The sequence below is a fragment of the Doryrhamphus excisus genome, linkage group LG9 (assembly GCF_037039965.1).
Source record: "Doryrhamphus excisus strain RoL-2023G ecotype Guam linkage group LG9, RoL_Dexc_Guam_v1.1, whole genome shotgun sequence".
Classification (NCBI taxonomy): Eukaryota; Metazoa; Chordata; class Actinopteri; order Syngnathiformes; family Syngnathidae; genus Doryrhamphus; species Doryrhamphus excisus.
The window spans coordinates 21,016,227-21,032,157 of NC_136365.1; the positions used below are offsets into that span (position 1 = coordinate 21,016,227).

The 15,931-nt window shown below is 47.9% G+C and overlaps 1 protein-coding gene across 2 annotated transcripts; it reads right to left on the reverse strand.

Moving 5' to 3' along the window:
- Positions 1-26: 26 nt before the first annotated feature.
- On the reverse strand, positions 27-14,960 carry LOC131122779 (spectrin beta chain, non-erythrocytic 1-like). 2 transcript variants are annotated; one of them, XM_058065410.2, is made up of 35 exons: positions 14,754-14,960; positions 14,006-14,157; positions 13,754-13,927; positions 12,598-12,689; positions 12,014-12,094; positions 11,826-11,941; positions 11,644-11,756; positions 11,347-11,534; positions 11,128-11,245; positions 10,876-11,034; positions 10,512-10,814; positions 9,101-9,254; positions 8,146-9,016; positions 7,939-8,076; positions 7,116-7,872; positions 6,517-6,719; positions 5,442-5,532; positions 5,188-5,334; positions 4,859-5,122; positions 4,560-4,784; positions 4,406-4,495; positions 4,074-4,346; positions 3,869-3,999; positions 3,594-3,798; positions 2,867-3,241; positions 2,550-2,794; positions 2,341-2,479; positions 2,178-2,262; positions 1,917-2,113; positions 1,739-1,842; positions 1,619-1,664; positions 1,341-1,540; positions 1,098-1,271; positions 983-1,025; positions 27-890 (listed from the first exon to the last, which is right to left on the reverse strand). In XM_058065410.2, the coding sequence occupies exons 1-35, from the start codon at positions 14,896-14,898 to the stop codon at positions 714-716; spliced, it is 6,975 nt and encodes a 2,324-aa protein (XP_057921393.2). In that variant the 5' UTR covers positions 14,899-14,960; the 3' UTR covers positions 27-713. The 2 variants fall into 2 exon arrangements, with proteins under 2 accessions (XP_057921393.2, XP_057921394.2); XM_058065411.2 differs by lacking the exon at positions 14,754-14,960 and adding an exon at positions 14,291-14,430.
- Positions 14,961-15,931: the final 971 nt, after the last annotated feature.

A 15,931-nucleotide genomic window follows, 5' to 3' on the forward strand; every position in this document is an offset into this window, starting at 1 on the left:
GGGAAAAAAATCAAACATAGAAAGTGTTTCCAGTTTAAACTTTTAATGATTGGATAGCAAGAGAGCAGGCGAGCGTTTAATTTGGATACATGAGAAAAGCTTTAAAGTGTTTAAATATCGAGCTCGTTCATTCGTCAAGATGTGTGATTGTGTAGCAAATTGCATACATATTCAGTATAGTAAATGCACAGTGACCATACATATATGAGTGTTAAGACTTAGACGGCAAGCAAGTTTAATTTGTGGGGAGACTTGAAACAGTTACATTTAGCGTACTTGTTCATCCTTTTGTGTTTCAGGCGGCATGCTAGTTAGCTTAGCATGCTATGCGTGTGGGCGGTGATAGTGGAAACACAAAAAAAAAACGAATGTTGGTCCAGTTTATCGACGGCAGGCAGAATATCGGCGATATCGAGTTTTTAAAAAAAATAAATAAACCGAAAAAAATACAAGGGGGCAATGTTCGTACACGCGTTAAGAAGAAAACACGACACTTTGTTTCAGTAGCTAATGCTATAGTTTCGATACTTCAAACCGTCACGCCCCAAAAGCTTGAATATGTTGGTATTATTTTTACCCCATTTAATTTTTGAGGTGATATTATTTGTCGTTTGGTACTATTTCGTTCATGTTTCCACTTGGGTGGCCAAGACTGCGAGGCTAAGCGTGTCATTTCCTGTTTCAAAGCCTTTCAGCACAAAATGGCGCCGTGCTCACTGCTTCTTCTTGCCGAACAAACTGAAGCGTTTCTCTTTGTCCTTCTCTTTCTTGACCGCGTTCGATTCCCCGGTAGGGGTTACGGCGAGGTCACTGCTCGGCCCGTTGGCATTGCTCAACCCGTTGGCGGCGCTGGCGTTGAGGATGGCCTGGATCCACGTGCTCATTTCCTCCTGTAAAGCCCAACATGGTCGTGATGTGCCGTTTCCATGGCAACATGGAGTCAATATGTTTTTTTGGATCAATTAAAAGAGAATAAACTCACTTCATCTTTGGCTTGGAACAAAAATTCGTTGCCGTCGGCAACTCTGGAAAAAAAAAACCATCCATGTCAATTTCCTGTTTGACATCTGTCACCATGGCAACCGATGTAACATTACCTCAGCTTGAAGACGTGTTTCTTCTTCTTGTAGTCGGACGCCACGTCGCACGTGGCGTCCTTCAGGCTGACACGCGGCTCGTTGTGATAGACCACGCCTTGCGCCGCCGCCTTGCTGTCCTTGTAGAAGCCCATTTCCTGTTGGCTGATGACACACAGCACATTGTGCCACGACCTGCCAATCACAGAGAACACACAGTTGAGCGACACGGGATAGAAGAAACGGAGCCAATTGCGTAACGACCTATTGGACGCCTTCTTGTTTGGCCCCTCCCACTCGTGTTTGCGGTGCAGAAGTCCTTCCAGTTGCGATGGCGAGGGTGTCAGCGTGGACGATACGCTGCTTTTTTTCTTCTTCCTGGCGGGAGTCGGTGAAGGGGCGGGACTCGGGTCCTTGGAGCTGCTGTCTGCAAGCCCGTTGACCATTTCGCCGCCCACGCCATTCTGATTGACAGGAAACCGCATCGTCACTTCCTTGTTTTTTGTAAAGAAATGGAGGACTATTTTGGTTGAAGAAGTCACCTGAAGGGAGTCCTGTTCAGACGAGATCCCGTTTTGATTGACGCAGCTGCCAAAATAAACAAAGGTTAACATGAAGGGTGCAGTTCTTCTCATGTCCACCAAGCGGTGCTGTTTCCCCACCTTTGGTCTTGTGTCTGGATGACAGGCGTCTCTAAAGATGGCTGTCGCATCTTCCTTGCTGCTTCCTCCTCCTCCTGCTGCCTCCTCACCTCCAACAGTTCCATCTGTAGAATATGACGCGTTATCATGCCGCCATCTTGCAATAAAACATCCCGAAGAGGCCCGCCCCCCGGTTTACCGTCGTCAGGCGCTCCAATGCGGAGAAGCGTTCCTCCCAGGTGGCGGCCGACTTCTCGAAGGCCTCGTGTCGTTTGATGAGTTTCTCCACCTCGTCCACGCTGTGACCCACCTCCTTGCTGGACAGGTACGACTCCTGACCGAGAAGCCACGCCTCCGCCACGCCCGCATCCCGCGAAAACTGGTGCACCTCCAGGACTGCGGGAAGTTGCCTCGGTGACCCAGAAAATGACACAAAAAAACGCAATCATGGACATCTTACCGAGTCGTAGCCACTCCCATCGATCCTCCCACTTGTCAATCATGTCTTTCCGCTTGTCCGTCAACTGCAGCAGCTTCTCTTTAATCTGACGACAAATTGAACAAAAGCTGTCAATCATTGTCAGTCTTATTTTAGCACAGCGGCGAAAAGCGTAGGTGCTCACTTCCTGTGACGCGTAATGTTTCTTGGAGAGAAGCGCCTTGCCCAACTCCACGCACACGCTCATGTTGTCGTTACGAGCGTCCACCTCCGCCTTGATGCCTTGATGGTGGTTCATCAGCAGCTCCACAGACGACACGTCGCTAAACGCACCACACATAGCTTGAGACCCGACTCGGAATAACGGAATAACGGTACGGAATGGAGGCGTACCGAGGTTGCTCCTGGGCCTCGATGAGCCAGATCACGTGATCCATCCACATCATTAAGTCTCGGACCATGTTGAAGAAGCGGAATTTATCGGCGGTGTCCAAGAGGCGGTGTCGGCGCCCGTCGCTGGCATCCAGCAGATCATTCCAGGCGGTCAGGATCTCGCTCTCCCGCTGCTGGATGTCATCGGCTTTGTCTCCGGCGTAGGCGGACTGAAGCCGGGTCGCATCCTCCTGCAGCTGCCTTACCTGTGTGACAAGGTCACAAAGGTCAGGTGACATCAAACTGTACGCCAAGTCACCTTCGGTCGTCACGCCAACCTGCGTTCCCAGCGCCTGGATGTCACGTTCAAAGGCGGTGTGGGCCCTCTGTAAGAGGTCCACGGTGTTCTGGTCCCGGCCCGCCTCATCGGGAAGCTTGTGCCGTTTGTCCACAACGCGAGCCAGGATCTCCTTGGCATCGTGGTAGAACTTGTGCAGCTCGAAGGAGGCAGCCAGGATCTGCGTCCGGGTGTCGATGAGCTCCAGCAGGTCAGCCCAGGCCTCATTCAGACCGTCCTTCCACTCGGCGACGGTGGCGGCGTCGCCGTGGCCGCGGTTGATGAGCTCGTCGGCTTGCCGGTTGACAACATCCACACGCTCCTGTCCGATGTTCCCCGTGTCCCGAGCAAACTCTCGGAAACGTTCCTGTAACATCTGAAGCATTTCCCACAAGAGACGTCAAGCGAGCTGGATCCTGACCCAGGAGGTCAAGTTTTGAAGGTTGAACGGATGTCATCTGGACATTCCGGACCATATTCCATGAGATGTGGCAAAATTGGCATAAAAAGGCATTGATTCTAGTATGGGTCATTTTTGACCCACTTATGGAAGAGTGTAGGGTCCAGTCACTCATGCATCTAAGGGTCAGGACCGAGTGAATCATTGGAGGTGGTTCATTGTTTACTATGAACCCCCATGAGATTGCCCCTCCCACTCAAGGTAGGTTGAGAAGACATTTTGTTTGACTTCCATTCAACCTTCATCGGAAAAAGCAGCGTTACTCTACCATGACGTGTTCGTAGTCTTGTCCGAGTTCGTGAGATCCAGCCACCACCTCCCTCTCGGCAATCCATTGTTCCAGGTCATCAACTTCCCGGTTGAGCTGGAAGAGGCGGAGCCTCTCGTCCAGTTTGGCCTGCCGCTCCTCGGACAAGTCCTTCAGGCTAGCATACAGCTTGTCCACCTGAGACTGACGCAGGCTGATGCGCTCGCTAGTGTATACGTAAACACAAGCCGTTACCATGGCAACAATGTTAAAGTGCTAGCAAGCTAACCGCTAACCTGTCCGGGTGTGCGGCGCCCACCAGTCCCCGACTGGTCTTGGAGAGCATGTGTACGTTCTCGGCGTAGTCCTCCACCGCCTGCTCCACGTTCTGATGTTTATTCAGCATACTGACCGCGCTCTGCTCGTCCTGGAAAACAGCCACACCCCCAAAAATGAGAGACCGCCCCCCCCCACCGCTTAGCAAGAAGCGACTCCGCCCACCTTGGCCTTCTCCTCTGACATCATGTACAGCTCCTGCTCGCTCATCCATGCCTCGGCCTCCGCCGCGTCAAAGTAGTACTGCTGGGCCTTATGCGCCTCCTCCAGCCTGCCGCGGCGATGCTCCACTTCCTCTGTGAGCTGCCGCCATAGAAGCTGCAGGTCGGCGACTCGCCGTCGAGTCACGTCGGCGTCTCCGTCTTTGAGAAGTCTCCGACTTCGCTCCAGGATGTCGTCGATGCGTGGACGATGGCCTTGGATCTCTTTGTGAAGTGTCTGCAGAGGACACAGACCATGAGCAGGAGATCACATGACCTTTTATCCATGATCTTCACCTGGTTCTTCTTGATGAGAAGCTGGACCGTCTGGAGGTTTTGTCCGTGGTCGGTGGAAGTAGCAAGAGGTGTCCTCTCCTTGACCCAAAGCTGGATGACACAGACAAAATGATTATCTTCACATGAAGATCACAGATCATCACCAGCGACGTACAATCTCATCCTCCACGTCGCGGTTGAACTGATGAACTTCTCTGGACGCCACCAAGAAGTCCTTGCGACGCCGAAGCGGTTCCAGCAGTTCCTGGAACTTCCTCTCCACCAGCTGACGTCGTCCATCCACGTGGTCGGCGTCCACCACCTCCTGACCGAGCGCCTTGACGTGAGTCTGCAGCTCAACCACCTCCCGCTGACGCACCTCCACCTGCTTCTCCAGCATCTGCCAACACATCGCAGCGATGATGGAGCGCCGTCGAGTCGCATCAAAGCAGCATCCGAGGCGGCCATCGGTACCTGTTGTTTATTCAGCAGGATGTTCACGGACGTCAGGTCTTTTCCGAAATCGTCAGACTGGATCTGACCCTCCAGTCCGACGAGCCACTGGTCCAGGTCGGTGCAGCTCTGAGTGAAGAGCTCCGCCTTGTTGGCGTCGAAGAGACACTGGGCTTTGGTCTGGGTGGTGGACTCGAGTTCGGACCACATCCTGTGGAGCACGGCCAGCTTCTCTTTCACCACCGTCTCCGTCTCAGACTTCTCCGAGACCAGCAGCATACCGTCCTATCGTAAGGGTCGAAGGTCAAGAAGAGAAAGAGACCGGAACCAGACTTCCAGAAACTCAGTACCTTCTGGATCTTGTCCAGCCATTCTTTGTTGGACTGCAGTTCGGCCATGAAGGCCTGGTGCTTCAGCCATTTGCTATGAAGGTTCCGGGCCTCATCGTACGTCATGTCCTGAGCCGTCAGCATCTTCTCGTTGATCCACAATGTCAGCTTTCGGAAAGAAATAAAAACATCATGAAACAGCGTTGTTGGCAACTCCTTAGTAAGAACAGTCGCTATTGGCTGTCCTTGAAGGCTTAGTGGCACATCGGACTGACCTCCTGGCAGTCCTGCAGGAACCTCTGCAGATCTCTGTTGTCCTTCAGTTTAATCAGAAGCTCCACTGCGGACTCCCTGTTCTTTTTATGCCTGAAACACCAAGTTGAAGTGAAGTTATTCCGTTTGATTGGCGGAAAGGTTCTAGTGCTAAACTAGGATTCCTCACAAGGGTTGCGGGGGTGCTGGAGCCTATCCCAGCTGTCTTCGGACAAGAGGCGGGGTACAGACAGTTAGACATTTTGTCTAAAAATTCACTCCCCCCTCTGTTTTCTTTTTTCTTCTTTTCTATCCCCTCCTGCTCCGGTCTGACCACTCCAGATTTGCAAAACATCATTCATTAATTTTCTACCGCTTATCCTCACAAAGGTTGCGGGGGTGCTGGAGCCTATCCCAGCTGTCTTCGGGCGACAGGCGGGGTACACCCTGGACTGGTGGCCAGCCAATCACAGGGCACATATAGACAAACAACCATTCACACTCACATTCATACCTATGGACAATTTGGAGTCGCTAATTAACCTAGCATGTTTTTTTTTATGTGGGAGGAAACCGGAGTAGCATCGTTGTGGCATCGTTGTTTAGACATTTTGTCTAAAAATGCACTCCCCCCTCTCTGTTTTCTTTTTTCTTCTTTTCTATCCCCTCCTGCTCCGGTCTGACCACTCCAAATTAGCAAAACAACAAAACATCATTCATTCATTTTCTACCGCTTATCCTCACAAGGGTTGCGGGGGTGCTGGAGCCTATCCCAGCTGTCTTCGGGCGAGAGGCGGGGTACACCCCGGACTGGTGGCCAGCCAATCACAGGGCACATATAGACAAACAACCATTCACACTCACATTCATACCTATGGACAATTTGGAGTCGCTAATTAACCTAGCATGTTTTTGGAATGTGGGAGGAAACCGGAGTACCCGGAGAAAACCCACGCATGCATGGGGAGAACATGCAAACTCCACACAGAGATGAACTCGGGTCTCCTAGGTCAATCTGCGCGCTAACCACTCAACCACCGTGCAGCCCAGCTAAACTAAGATATTAGTGGGGAAAAAAAAAACATAAATAAAGCTAACCTGTCGTCCACGGAAGTGACTCTCTCTCGGATCCGTTCGGCATTGATATTCCCGTGACTTGCCAGCCGCCTGCCGGTCTCCACCACACAGTTGATCTTGTCTTCGTTGGCGTCCATGGTGGTCATGAAGTCTTCCTGCTTCCTGATGGCAGCCTCGGCGCCGTCCAACGTGGTGGGCATCTCTGTGTGAGCCAGGATGTATTCCTACAAAGGAATTTGGGATTAACTTTTTTGTTGGACCAGAAGCATCTAAACAATAGATTACTGACGATTAATCCGATTAATTAATTAATTACTTTTCCAATGTAAGACAATTTAAAAAAAAATGAAAACGATTACTTGACTTAATAACGACCACCCACCAGTAGGGTGGTTTATCGTATTGCTTCCTGTAAGACAGTTGAAAGGTTTTCTCCAATGTCTGATCAACATTTGCAATAAGAGTGAGTGTTATGGATTAGCTCCAGCTCCAATAGCACTTCCTGTCTCTCTTAAAAAGCTATTTATTGATTTCAGTTAATGCTTTGCCGAACACTAGCAAGCAAAGAGACCTTTCTAGACGGGCTCGAGTGACATCTACCCCCGCTTCTAACTTCTCACCTGGTTGTTGAGGAACGCTTCAGCCTGCTTGGTGTCCCTGAGGAACATCTGGTACGCGTGAGACTGGGACAGCAGGTTCTGTCTGTTCTCCCACATCTTGTGCAGCTCGTTCCAGCCGACATCGAGCGCCTGCAGCCTCTGGCGCAAAAACACGTACTGAGCGTCCGTTTGACCCCGCGTCACCATCTCCCCCATCTCGCGCATCTTCTGATAGTCCTCTTCGTAGTTCTGTATCTCATTCCTGATGCCGTCGTGTTGGGTCATGAGCTTCTCAGCCTCCGCCAGCGTGTTAGGCATGTCCTCAGACGCAATGGCGGTCTGGGTGCGGGAGAGCCAGGACTGGAAGTCATCCAGATCACGCAAAAACTGTTGCAATTTCCGAGCCTCGCCCAGAGACTCCTCACGATTCTTCAATGTGTTCTTGAGTTCCTCCCAGATTGCCGAGATCTCGTCCAGTTGGCCCGTGATGGCGTCGGCCTGGTCGGGATGCCCGTCAGCCAGGCGCTGAGCTTCGGTTTGTAGATCCTGAAGTTTCTGCTCAATGGCGGCGAGATCTCGTTCCATTCCCGTGAGTTTTCGCTGCAGGGCCATGACCCCTGCTAGATCATTGCCAAGCTCTTGGGTTGATTCAATGACCTTGGTCTTCTCTTTGATCCAGGATTTTGTCTCGTTACAGTCAAGGTGGTAGTTCTGAACACCCAGTGCGGAGTTTAGAGATTCCTTCTTGTGGTCCACGAGATCACGGAACTGGCTCCACCTAGTGGCAGATGAGAGAACTGCTATTTCTAGTTCCTGGTTCAGGACACATGAAGATGTTTGGTACCTGTTGTTGAGCTTGTCTTGCTGGCTCCTGATGTCCTTCTGACCAGGATGATCACTGTGAAGTAGCTGACGTGCGATCTGGTTCAGGACAGCAACACGAGACGCCTGATTGTTCATCTCCGGTTCCAGACTTTCAAACCTGCGGAGCAAAAAGCGCATGAACATCGGCTGGAATTGACGCTTATTTTTGAGCATCATGTGATCTTACCTGTGCTGGACGACCTCCAAGTCCTCCAGCTTGTCCGGGATCTCCATGCTGTTCAACCATTGTTCTTTCTCGTCAATCCAAGCCTCACAGGCACCGACTTCGGTAACCATTTTGTAGAGCGCCAACGTGTCCTGCAGCGACTGCTTCCTGAGCTTTGTGAGCTCCGATACTTCCTTGTAGCGTTCCTCGATGCTCAGCAGCCGCCCGTGAAGCTTTTCGGACTCCGCAACCTCTTTAGGCAGCGACGCAGCCTGTTCGTACAGGACCTCGATGACGGGGTGATAGCTGCTAACCTCTGTTGCTGCGTCTTTATGCTTCCTGACCAAAGCCTGCGTGGAGAACTCGTCATGGCCCGTATCGCTGCTGGAAACGATGCGAAGAGCATCCACGGTCCAAGTGTCCGCATCGTCTGCATCCGCCTGAAACTGATGCAGCGCCAGAGCGTCTTGCAGCTTCTTCCTCCTGACGGCTGCAAGTTGCTCCAACGCTGCCCACTGAGCCTGAAGATCATGTATCCGCTCCTGGATCTTCGCTGCACCGAAGTGGTCTTCCTGCACCATGATCTGACCTTCTGCGATGGTGTTCTGTAAGTGTCCGCAGCGACCGCTCATCTCGTCTTCCAAGGCTCGCTGTTTGCTGAGCAGGCGCAGCGCACCCGTCAGGTCCTTGCCGTGCTCAGCCGAGGACAGGATCTGCTCCTTTTCACGGATCCAACCCTCCTCCTCGGCCATGTCCCAGAAGAACTTCCAGAGGCGGCGGGACTCCTCAAGGCGGGCTCGGCGTTCCACGGCAAGCTGAGTCAACTCTTGGTAGCAGAAGTCCAGATGAGCTACACGGTCTTGGATGACCTGAGGCTCGCAGGGCTTGTAGCCTTCACAGTTCACAGAGTTACATGACCATCAGAAGCGTACTTCCTGTTTCCAGTGATGACGTCGTTGAGACATTTCATGCTTACCATTGTCGCTGGTAGAGTATTTTTGGGCGTTGGTGGAAACGGCTTTCACTCTGTCGGCCTGGACTGCAATGTCGGCTTCCACCAGCGCGTGCTTCTGCAGAAGGTCTTCCACGCCCAACAAATGCTTGCCGTAATCCTGAGACAAAAGAAGCATCTGGAAAACAAACGGGAGAAACTTGTTAGGAACTTCCGATCAGTCATTGTTTTTGTTATTTTACGGCGCCTACATTGGGATTGGGATTGGGATAAAAGCAGTTTCACTCTGGAATACTCATTATATTAAAGAAAAATGGGGAAAAAGAGCTAAAAACAAACATTTCAGAAACTGAATGGTTGGGTATGATTATGACCCAAAGCACCACAACATCATCTCGGGTCTGGAGGGAGCACTGCTGGAAGAATAGAATTAGATTTTTCATTACACCAGAAATTAAACAAAAAAGTTCAAATTTTAAATTAAATTAAATTAAATTAAATTAAATTAAATTAAATTAAATTAAATTAAATTAAATTAAATTAAATTAAATTAAATTAAATTAAATTAAATTCATTTTCTACCGCTTTTCCTCAAGAGGGTTGCGGGGATGCTGGAGCCTATCCCAGCAGACCTCACAGCTAGGAGACCAGGGTTCAATTCCACCCTCGGCCATCTCTGTGTGGAGTTTGCATGTTCTCCCCGTGCATGCGTGGGTTTTCTCCGGGTACTCCGGTTTCCTCCCACATTCCAAAAACTGGAGACTCTGGAGACTCTGGAGAAATTGGAGACTCCAAAATTGTCCATAGGTATGAATGTGAGTGTGAATGGTTGTTTGTCTATATGTGCCCTGTGATTGGCTGGCCACCAGTCCAGGGTGTACCCCGCCTCTCGCCCCAAGACAGCTGGGATAGGCTCCAGCACCCCCCACGACCCTCGTGAGGAAAAAGCGGTAGAAAATGAATGAATGAATGAAAATAAATAAAACTAAAATAAATAAAGTATAAAAAAATAAATAAAACTAAAATAAATAAAGTATAAAAAATAAATAAAAAAAATAATAAAAATAAAGTATAAAAAATAAAATAAATAAAAATAAAGTTTTAAAAAATAAATAAAAACAAAATAAATAAAAATAAAGTATAAAAAAAAGCAGTTTCACTCTATCATCTGCCACACATTTGAAGGTGAACCCAGCCTCCATTTTAGCTTCCATCATCGACCATCATAGTCCAGCTTGGCACCAAAATATCTAATTTGGTACCAGTTTTTGGCACCAAGTGCAGAGTTACGGCACATAAGTGGCGGCGCTACCTACACACGAGGCACATCCAAATTTACCCTTCCAAACTGTCAGCTGGACTGCACCACTTGGTGGAAACCAGAGGTGGAGATCTGATGTGATGCTATAAAGACACAAACCAAGCGGTAACAGACCTTCATCTCGTCCATCCAGTCCATGATGTGTAGCATCTCTTGGAAGACTCTCTGCAAGCCCAGGTTCATCTCCAGACGTTGCCTTCGGGCCTTCAGCAGCTCCAACAGGTACTCCCAAAGCCGCATCACATTGTCCTTCCTGGCGACGATGCGTTTGATGTCATGGTAATGCTCCACCTCCAGTTCTTTGGCCACTGCAACCACGGCCTGCACGCGCTCCTCGTACGCTGCAATGTCAGTCTCGATGGCTTCGTGCTTCTTAATCGCCGCTTCCACGGCTTGAAGGTCAAAGCCGAAGTTGTCCTGGAAACGAGGAGTGAGATGTAAGAAGTGGAAAAGTCCACCCGGTTCTCGGTCCTCACACCTGTGATACTAGTCTCTGGTTTTCGCTGAGCCAGGTCTCCCTCATGGCCGCCTTGCGGTCCAAGCGTCTAGCTAGCTGTTCTAACTTCTCCTGACGGATTAGCTCTGTCCGCAGGGCCAGTTCTCGCTCATGCTCGGCCTTCTCCAGACGCTCCCAGGCCTGCAAGAACAAACATCAAACAACCACATATGTCCTCCAGAGACACAAAGCTGGGAGACGACCACCGAGAGCTCCAAGCTCCAAGCTTCAAACCTTGTTGATGTCTGAGATTAGTTTTCCCTCACGAGGTGTGAAGACCTTTTGGTTGTTGGCTCTCATTTTGCTCTGGATGGTGAAGAGAAGAACCTCCAGGTTCCCCTTTTCTGTGAACCTGAACAATCACCAGAAACGACAAGAACATTTGTTCACACACACAACCAGCAAAAGGTGGAATCAGTGCAGAAGAGGTGAAGTTTAGGATCATCTGCTGACTTTGGAGGTTTCTCCACAGTTCTGTAGGTGTTGAAGGCCTGAAGCTGCTGCTGAACGCCCGCCAGAGAGTTGGCAAACTTCCTGTTGTTGAGGATGATGATGGTCTGTTCGATCCATTCCAGCAGATCGGATGCCAGAGACTCGTACTTCTCGATCATCGTCTCCGTCTCGATGGCGTGATCCAGCACCTGCGTGTCAATGCAAAAAAAAAAAAAAAAAACACGTCTCGTGTGAACCTGACTTCCTGCCACAACGCGGCTCTGATGTGATGCACAAAAATGACTTTTTCTCAGCGACCTTCCCGATCCGCTTCCCCTCCACCTTCAGAGCCTTCATCTTGGAGAAGTAATGGTAGAAGGTCACCACGTAGGTGATGACCGACTTCTCGTCTGGGTGATCCACGCTGATGTCTGCAAGACACCACGCAATCATAAATGAATGAAGCCGACCTTTCTGATATGAAGTTAGACCTGCTTCACCTTCAGGGTCCAGCAGCTTGGTGAGGCCCAGGTGTTGTTCAGCCATGTTGAAGGCGTTCTGCAGGTTGTAGTGAACGTTCGATTTCTTCAGCTTGTCAAAGTCGATCAAATCGGGGCTGAAAGAAACCAAGAAACTCATTAACACTGGCACACTAACGAGGAAGACTTCATGAGAACGAGGAAGTCACCGGTGTTTATGGATGAGGGCGCTGAGGGCCATCCCGTCTCTCCAGCTTGTGGTGAAGTTGTGGATGTTCACGTTCGAATACCTGGCAACAACATTAAGATATGCTTTTATTCGTCCCTCAGTGGGGAAATTTGTAATTTGTAAAATAAAATAAATTAAATTCAACTAAATTAAACTAAATTAAACCAAAATTAAATTAAACTAAATTAAATCAAAATTAAATCAAACCAAAATTAAATTAAACTAAATTAAAACTAAATTAAATCAAAATCAAATCAAATCAAACTAAATCAAATCAAATCAAATCAAATCAAATCAAATCAAACCAATTAAATTAAATTAAATTAAATTAAATTAAATTAAATTAAATTAAATTAAATTAAATTAAATTAAATTAAATTAAATTAAATTAAATTAAATTAAATTAAATTAAATTAAAAATCTTAAAGTTACCCAGCCATGCTTGCTTTATACTCCAGTATGACACAAATATATAGAACGTACGTATATTTAAATGTAGTATAGATACATGTATATACGTGTGTATGGACTAGATACATTAAAAGAGGAACAATCAATAATTACCCGGCCGTCTTCATCTGACACCATAACAACAAAGCATCCTTGGCTGATTTTTTTTCTTTGTTGTCTTCCGTCTCCACGCTGATGTCTTGAATCTGAGACCACAAGAAATGTTTTTTTTTTTAGTTGTAATATTTTTATCTCATGCACAACGCTAAATACAAGGATGAAGAGTCTTGAACCAGTCATGATGTGCTATATATATCACTATATTGACACTTACTATGGTACCCATTATGGCATTGGATGCTCATATCGCTCATATCAAACTTGTATATAGGTGGCATCAGGCAGACATACATACTTAATGTGGTGCATAAATCAGCAGTAAAACTGATACTTCCAAATACCGCAAAGCATGCTGGGTAGTCCAGCAGCAACAACAATAAGAACTATAAACACTAAAAACATTAGAAGAGTATGTTAAATCTTCCTTGTTTACTTCTCCGACGACCTCAACAACAATCAAGGAAAAATGTTAGGAAAGAGAAAGAGTTTCGTAAGCTACCCAGCATGTCTTGCGGCAGAAATATGTGTGTTTTTTGGGCATGACACATGGATGCCACAGGGTGCAGTGTCATGTGTGCGACTCAAGTGTGCCGGCTATAGTTTTTATGTTAAATGTTAAATGTTAAATAAATGGAATTTGGAAATGGTGGGCCGGATTAAGAAGCTCAGCGGGCCTGATGAGGCCCTCGGGCTGCGGTTTGCTCAACCCGGCAGTATGTTAACAACCATTACATCAAGGTTCTGTTTCTTTTGCACAAAAATTTTAATTTGGAATTACTCCAAAATATAAAAAAAATATATAAAAATTAAAAAATAAAATAAAAAAATAATTAAAACAATACAAACTAATTAATTAAATTAATTAAAAAATTTAAAAAAAATAATTAAAAAATAATAATAAAAAAATAAAAAACTTAAACTATATTAGGAAAGCAGGAAGTGAACAAATGTAACAGTTACTGATTGTAAAAGTACCAGAAGTACCAGGGGTAGGATTTAATAAGCTGTGCTTCTTCCTACTCTTTTTGGACATGTGGAATTTGGTCTTTAAGCTGCAGTTCCACAGAAGGCAGACGCTGCAACGCGCAGCTTACGATATCAGAACATCACAAACATTTAACACCAAAAAGAATGGCAGGGGTCATGTGACCTGGAAGCGAAGAATGATGGTCCAGATGAGGCCCAGGGTCAGGCGGTGGTTCCCATCCACAATGTCATGCGAGCCCATATTCTCCAGGTGCACGCGCTGCTCCTTCAGGAACTGCAGAGCCTTGTCCACATTCTCCAGGCAGTGAATCCGCATCCGACCCTTGGTGGGCTTTGGCTGAACGGAACCCCCCCCCATCGAATATGCTCAAACACAGAGGCTATGTATGGATGTGTGTGTGTGTGTGTGTGTTACCAGTCGCTCTCCTGACAGAACTTCCAGAAGTCGGATGAGCATGCGTCCATCTCGGAGGTCAGTGTAAAGGTCACCGATCCTGCACGACACTCGGCAAAGGTGAGAGTTGACCCACTTGGTGAACGTCTTCTTCTGCACCGCCTCGCGCTCATCTGCACACACAAACACGATTTCAGTCAAAAGGTGAACATTAGACGAGCACAACGTATCCCACAGGACATCTCCTACTCGTGTGTAAGACAAGCATGAGTTGAGTTCATCAATCAATGGGACTTTTGTTGTTACCTTTCAGCTGCTGGAAGCGGCCCTCCAGCGGGTTGCGCAGCGCTTCCATGGCCGCCCGTCAAAGAGCGCTACGCAACATCACACTGAACCACCGCGTTTGATCGTTACAGTTCTGACGAAAACTACAGGTCAGATTGGAACGTTGGCCTACTTGTTCTCATGTTGGAGGGAAAAACTTCCTGCAAAGTCCAAAGGTCCGCCGCGCAATAACGTGTGTGTGTGTGTGTGTGTGTGTGTGTAGACAGCCAATGACATAAAAGCGTGATGATTATGTCATAAGGTGGGGGTGGAGTATTTCCCTCTATTGTCATGCCACATTCCTGGGTGAGCGACAGGAAACAGGAAGCAAACATGCTGTCCACACACACACACACACTCAGCCCCGCCCTCTAATGCAAACTGGAGTCCAGTTGTCAACTTGACAAATCTCGACAAAAAACACACGCGTGCGCACGTGACGTACCTGCGAGCGCTTTTATGCGAGAACGCTCAAAGAGGCGGGCCGAGCTGTTCTCGTTGTCCCAGTCGTCATCCCAGCGCTTGCTGACCTCGCCGCCGTACTGCGGCTGCAGGTCCATGTGCTCCAGGTCAGAGGCCACCGCCGTCATCGTGACCTTTCACCTCTGGCACCCAACACGACAACGCCAGTCTACATGCACCGCTTCTGACCGAACACAAACAGGAAGTCAGGGGAAGTGATGTATCAAATGAAAGGTTTTATCTGATTAGTTAAGATCACACGCATCAAGATCAAACTGCACATACGTGTGTACATGAACATGTCATGTATGACTCAAATGTAAAGTAATGCAAGTTGGAAGCTGCTGATCCTGCACGATGCTTTGATTGGCTGCTGATGTCAGCTGAGCAGCACTCATGCAGGAAGTCAACAAGCGCATCAGTTCACCATTAAAGCACTTTGGCGTCCCCGGGGGAGCGTTTATATCCAATTTCCCAGAATGCTCGGCTGCATGGAAAAACAAAACATCACGTGTTCTTCACGAAGACGGCGCTTGCCGACCAATGACGACCTTCCACATCGGCATGTTAAGGTTTGGAGGAATTATACATTTCATGTGCTAATGTGCTAATTGTAGCCTACTGCTAACGCTGCTAAGGATCTCATCCGCCCCATTGTACCATGATAATCAAATAGTCTGTGAAATGTACAGTAGTATTAATGAATGACAGCCCTTTGTTAGCAAGTAAGCACTAAACATAACATTACTTGCAAATGATACTTCCAAATACCGCAAAGCATGCTGGGTAGTAAACAATAAGAACTATAAACACAAACATTGGAAGAGTATGTTAAATCTTCAGACGACCTCCTCAAACAACAATCATGGCAAAATGTTAAGAGAAAGAGTTCCATAAGCTACCCAGCATGTCTTGCGGCAGAAACATATGTGTGTTTTTTGGGCATGACACATGGATATTTTTATGCTAGTGGTGCAGTAGGTAGGTTTACTTTGAGTGTCATGCGTGCGACTCAAGTGTTGATGTTAAATAAATGGAATTAAAAAATGGTGGGCCGGATTAAGATGCACAGCGGGCCTGATGTGGCCCTCGGGCTGCAGTTTGCTCAACCCGGCAGTATGTTAAGAACCACATTTGCACTATTACATAAAGGTTCTGTTT

Excerpts from the sequence above, each read along its gene's own strand:
- LOC131122779 (XM_058065410.2), bottom strand. The coding sequence starts at position 14,898 with ATGACGGCGGTGGCCTCTGACCTGGAGCACATGGACCTGCAGCCGCAG. Across the intron at positions 12,690-13,753 it reads CCATCATTCTTCGCTTCCAG|ATTCAAGACATCAGCGTGGA; the intron begins GTCACATGACCC and ends TTGTGGTCTCAG. Across the intron at positions 11,246-11,346 it reads ACTGTGGAGAAACCTCCAAA|GTTCACAGAAAAGGGGAACC; the intron begins GTCAGCAGATGA and ends GTGATTGTTCAG.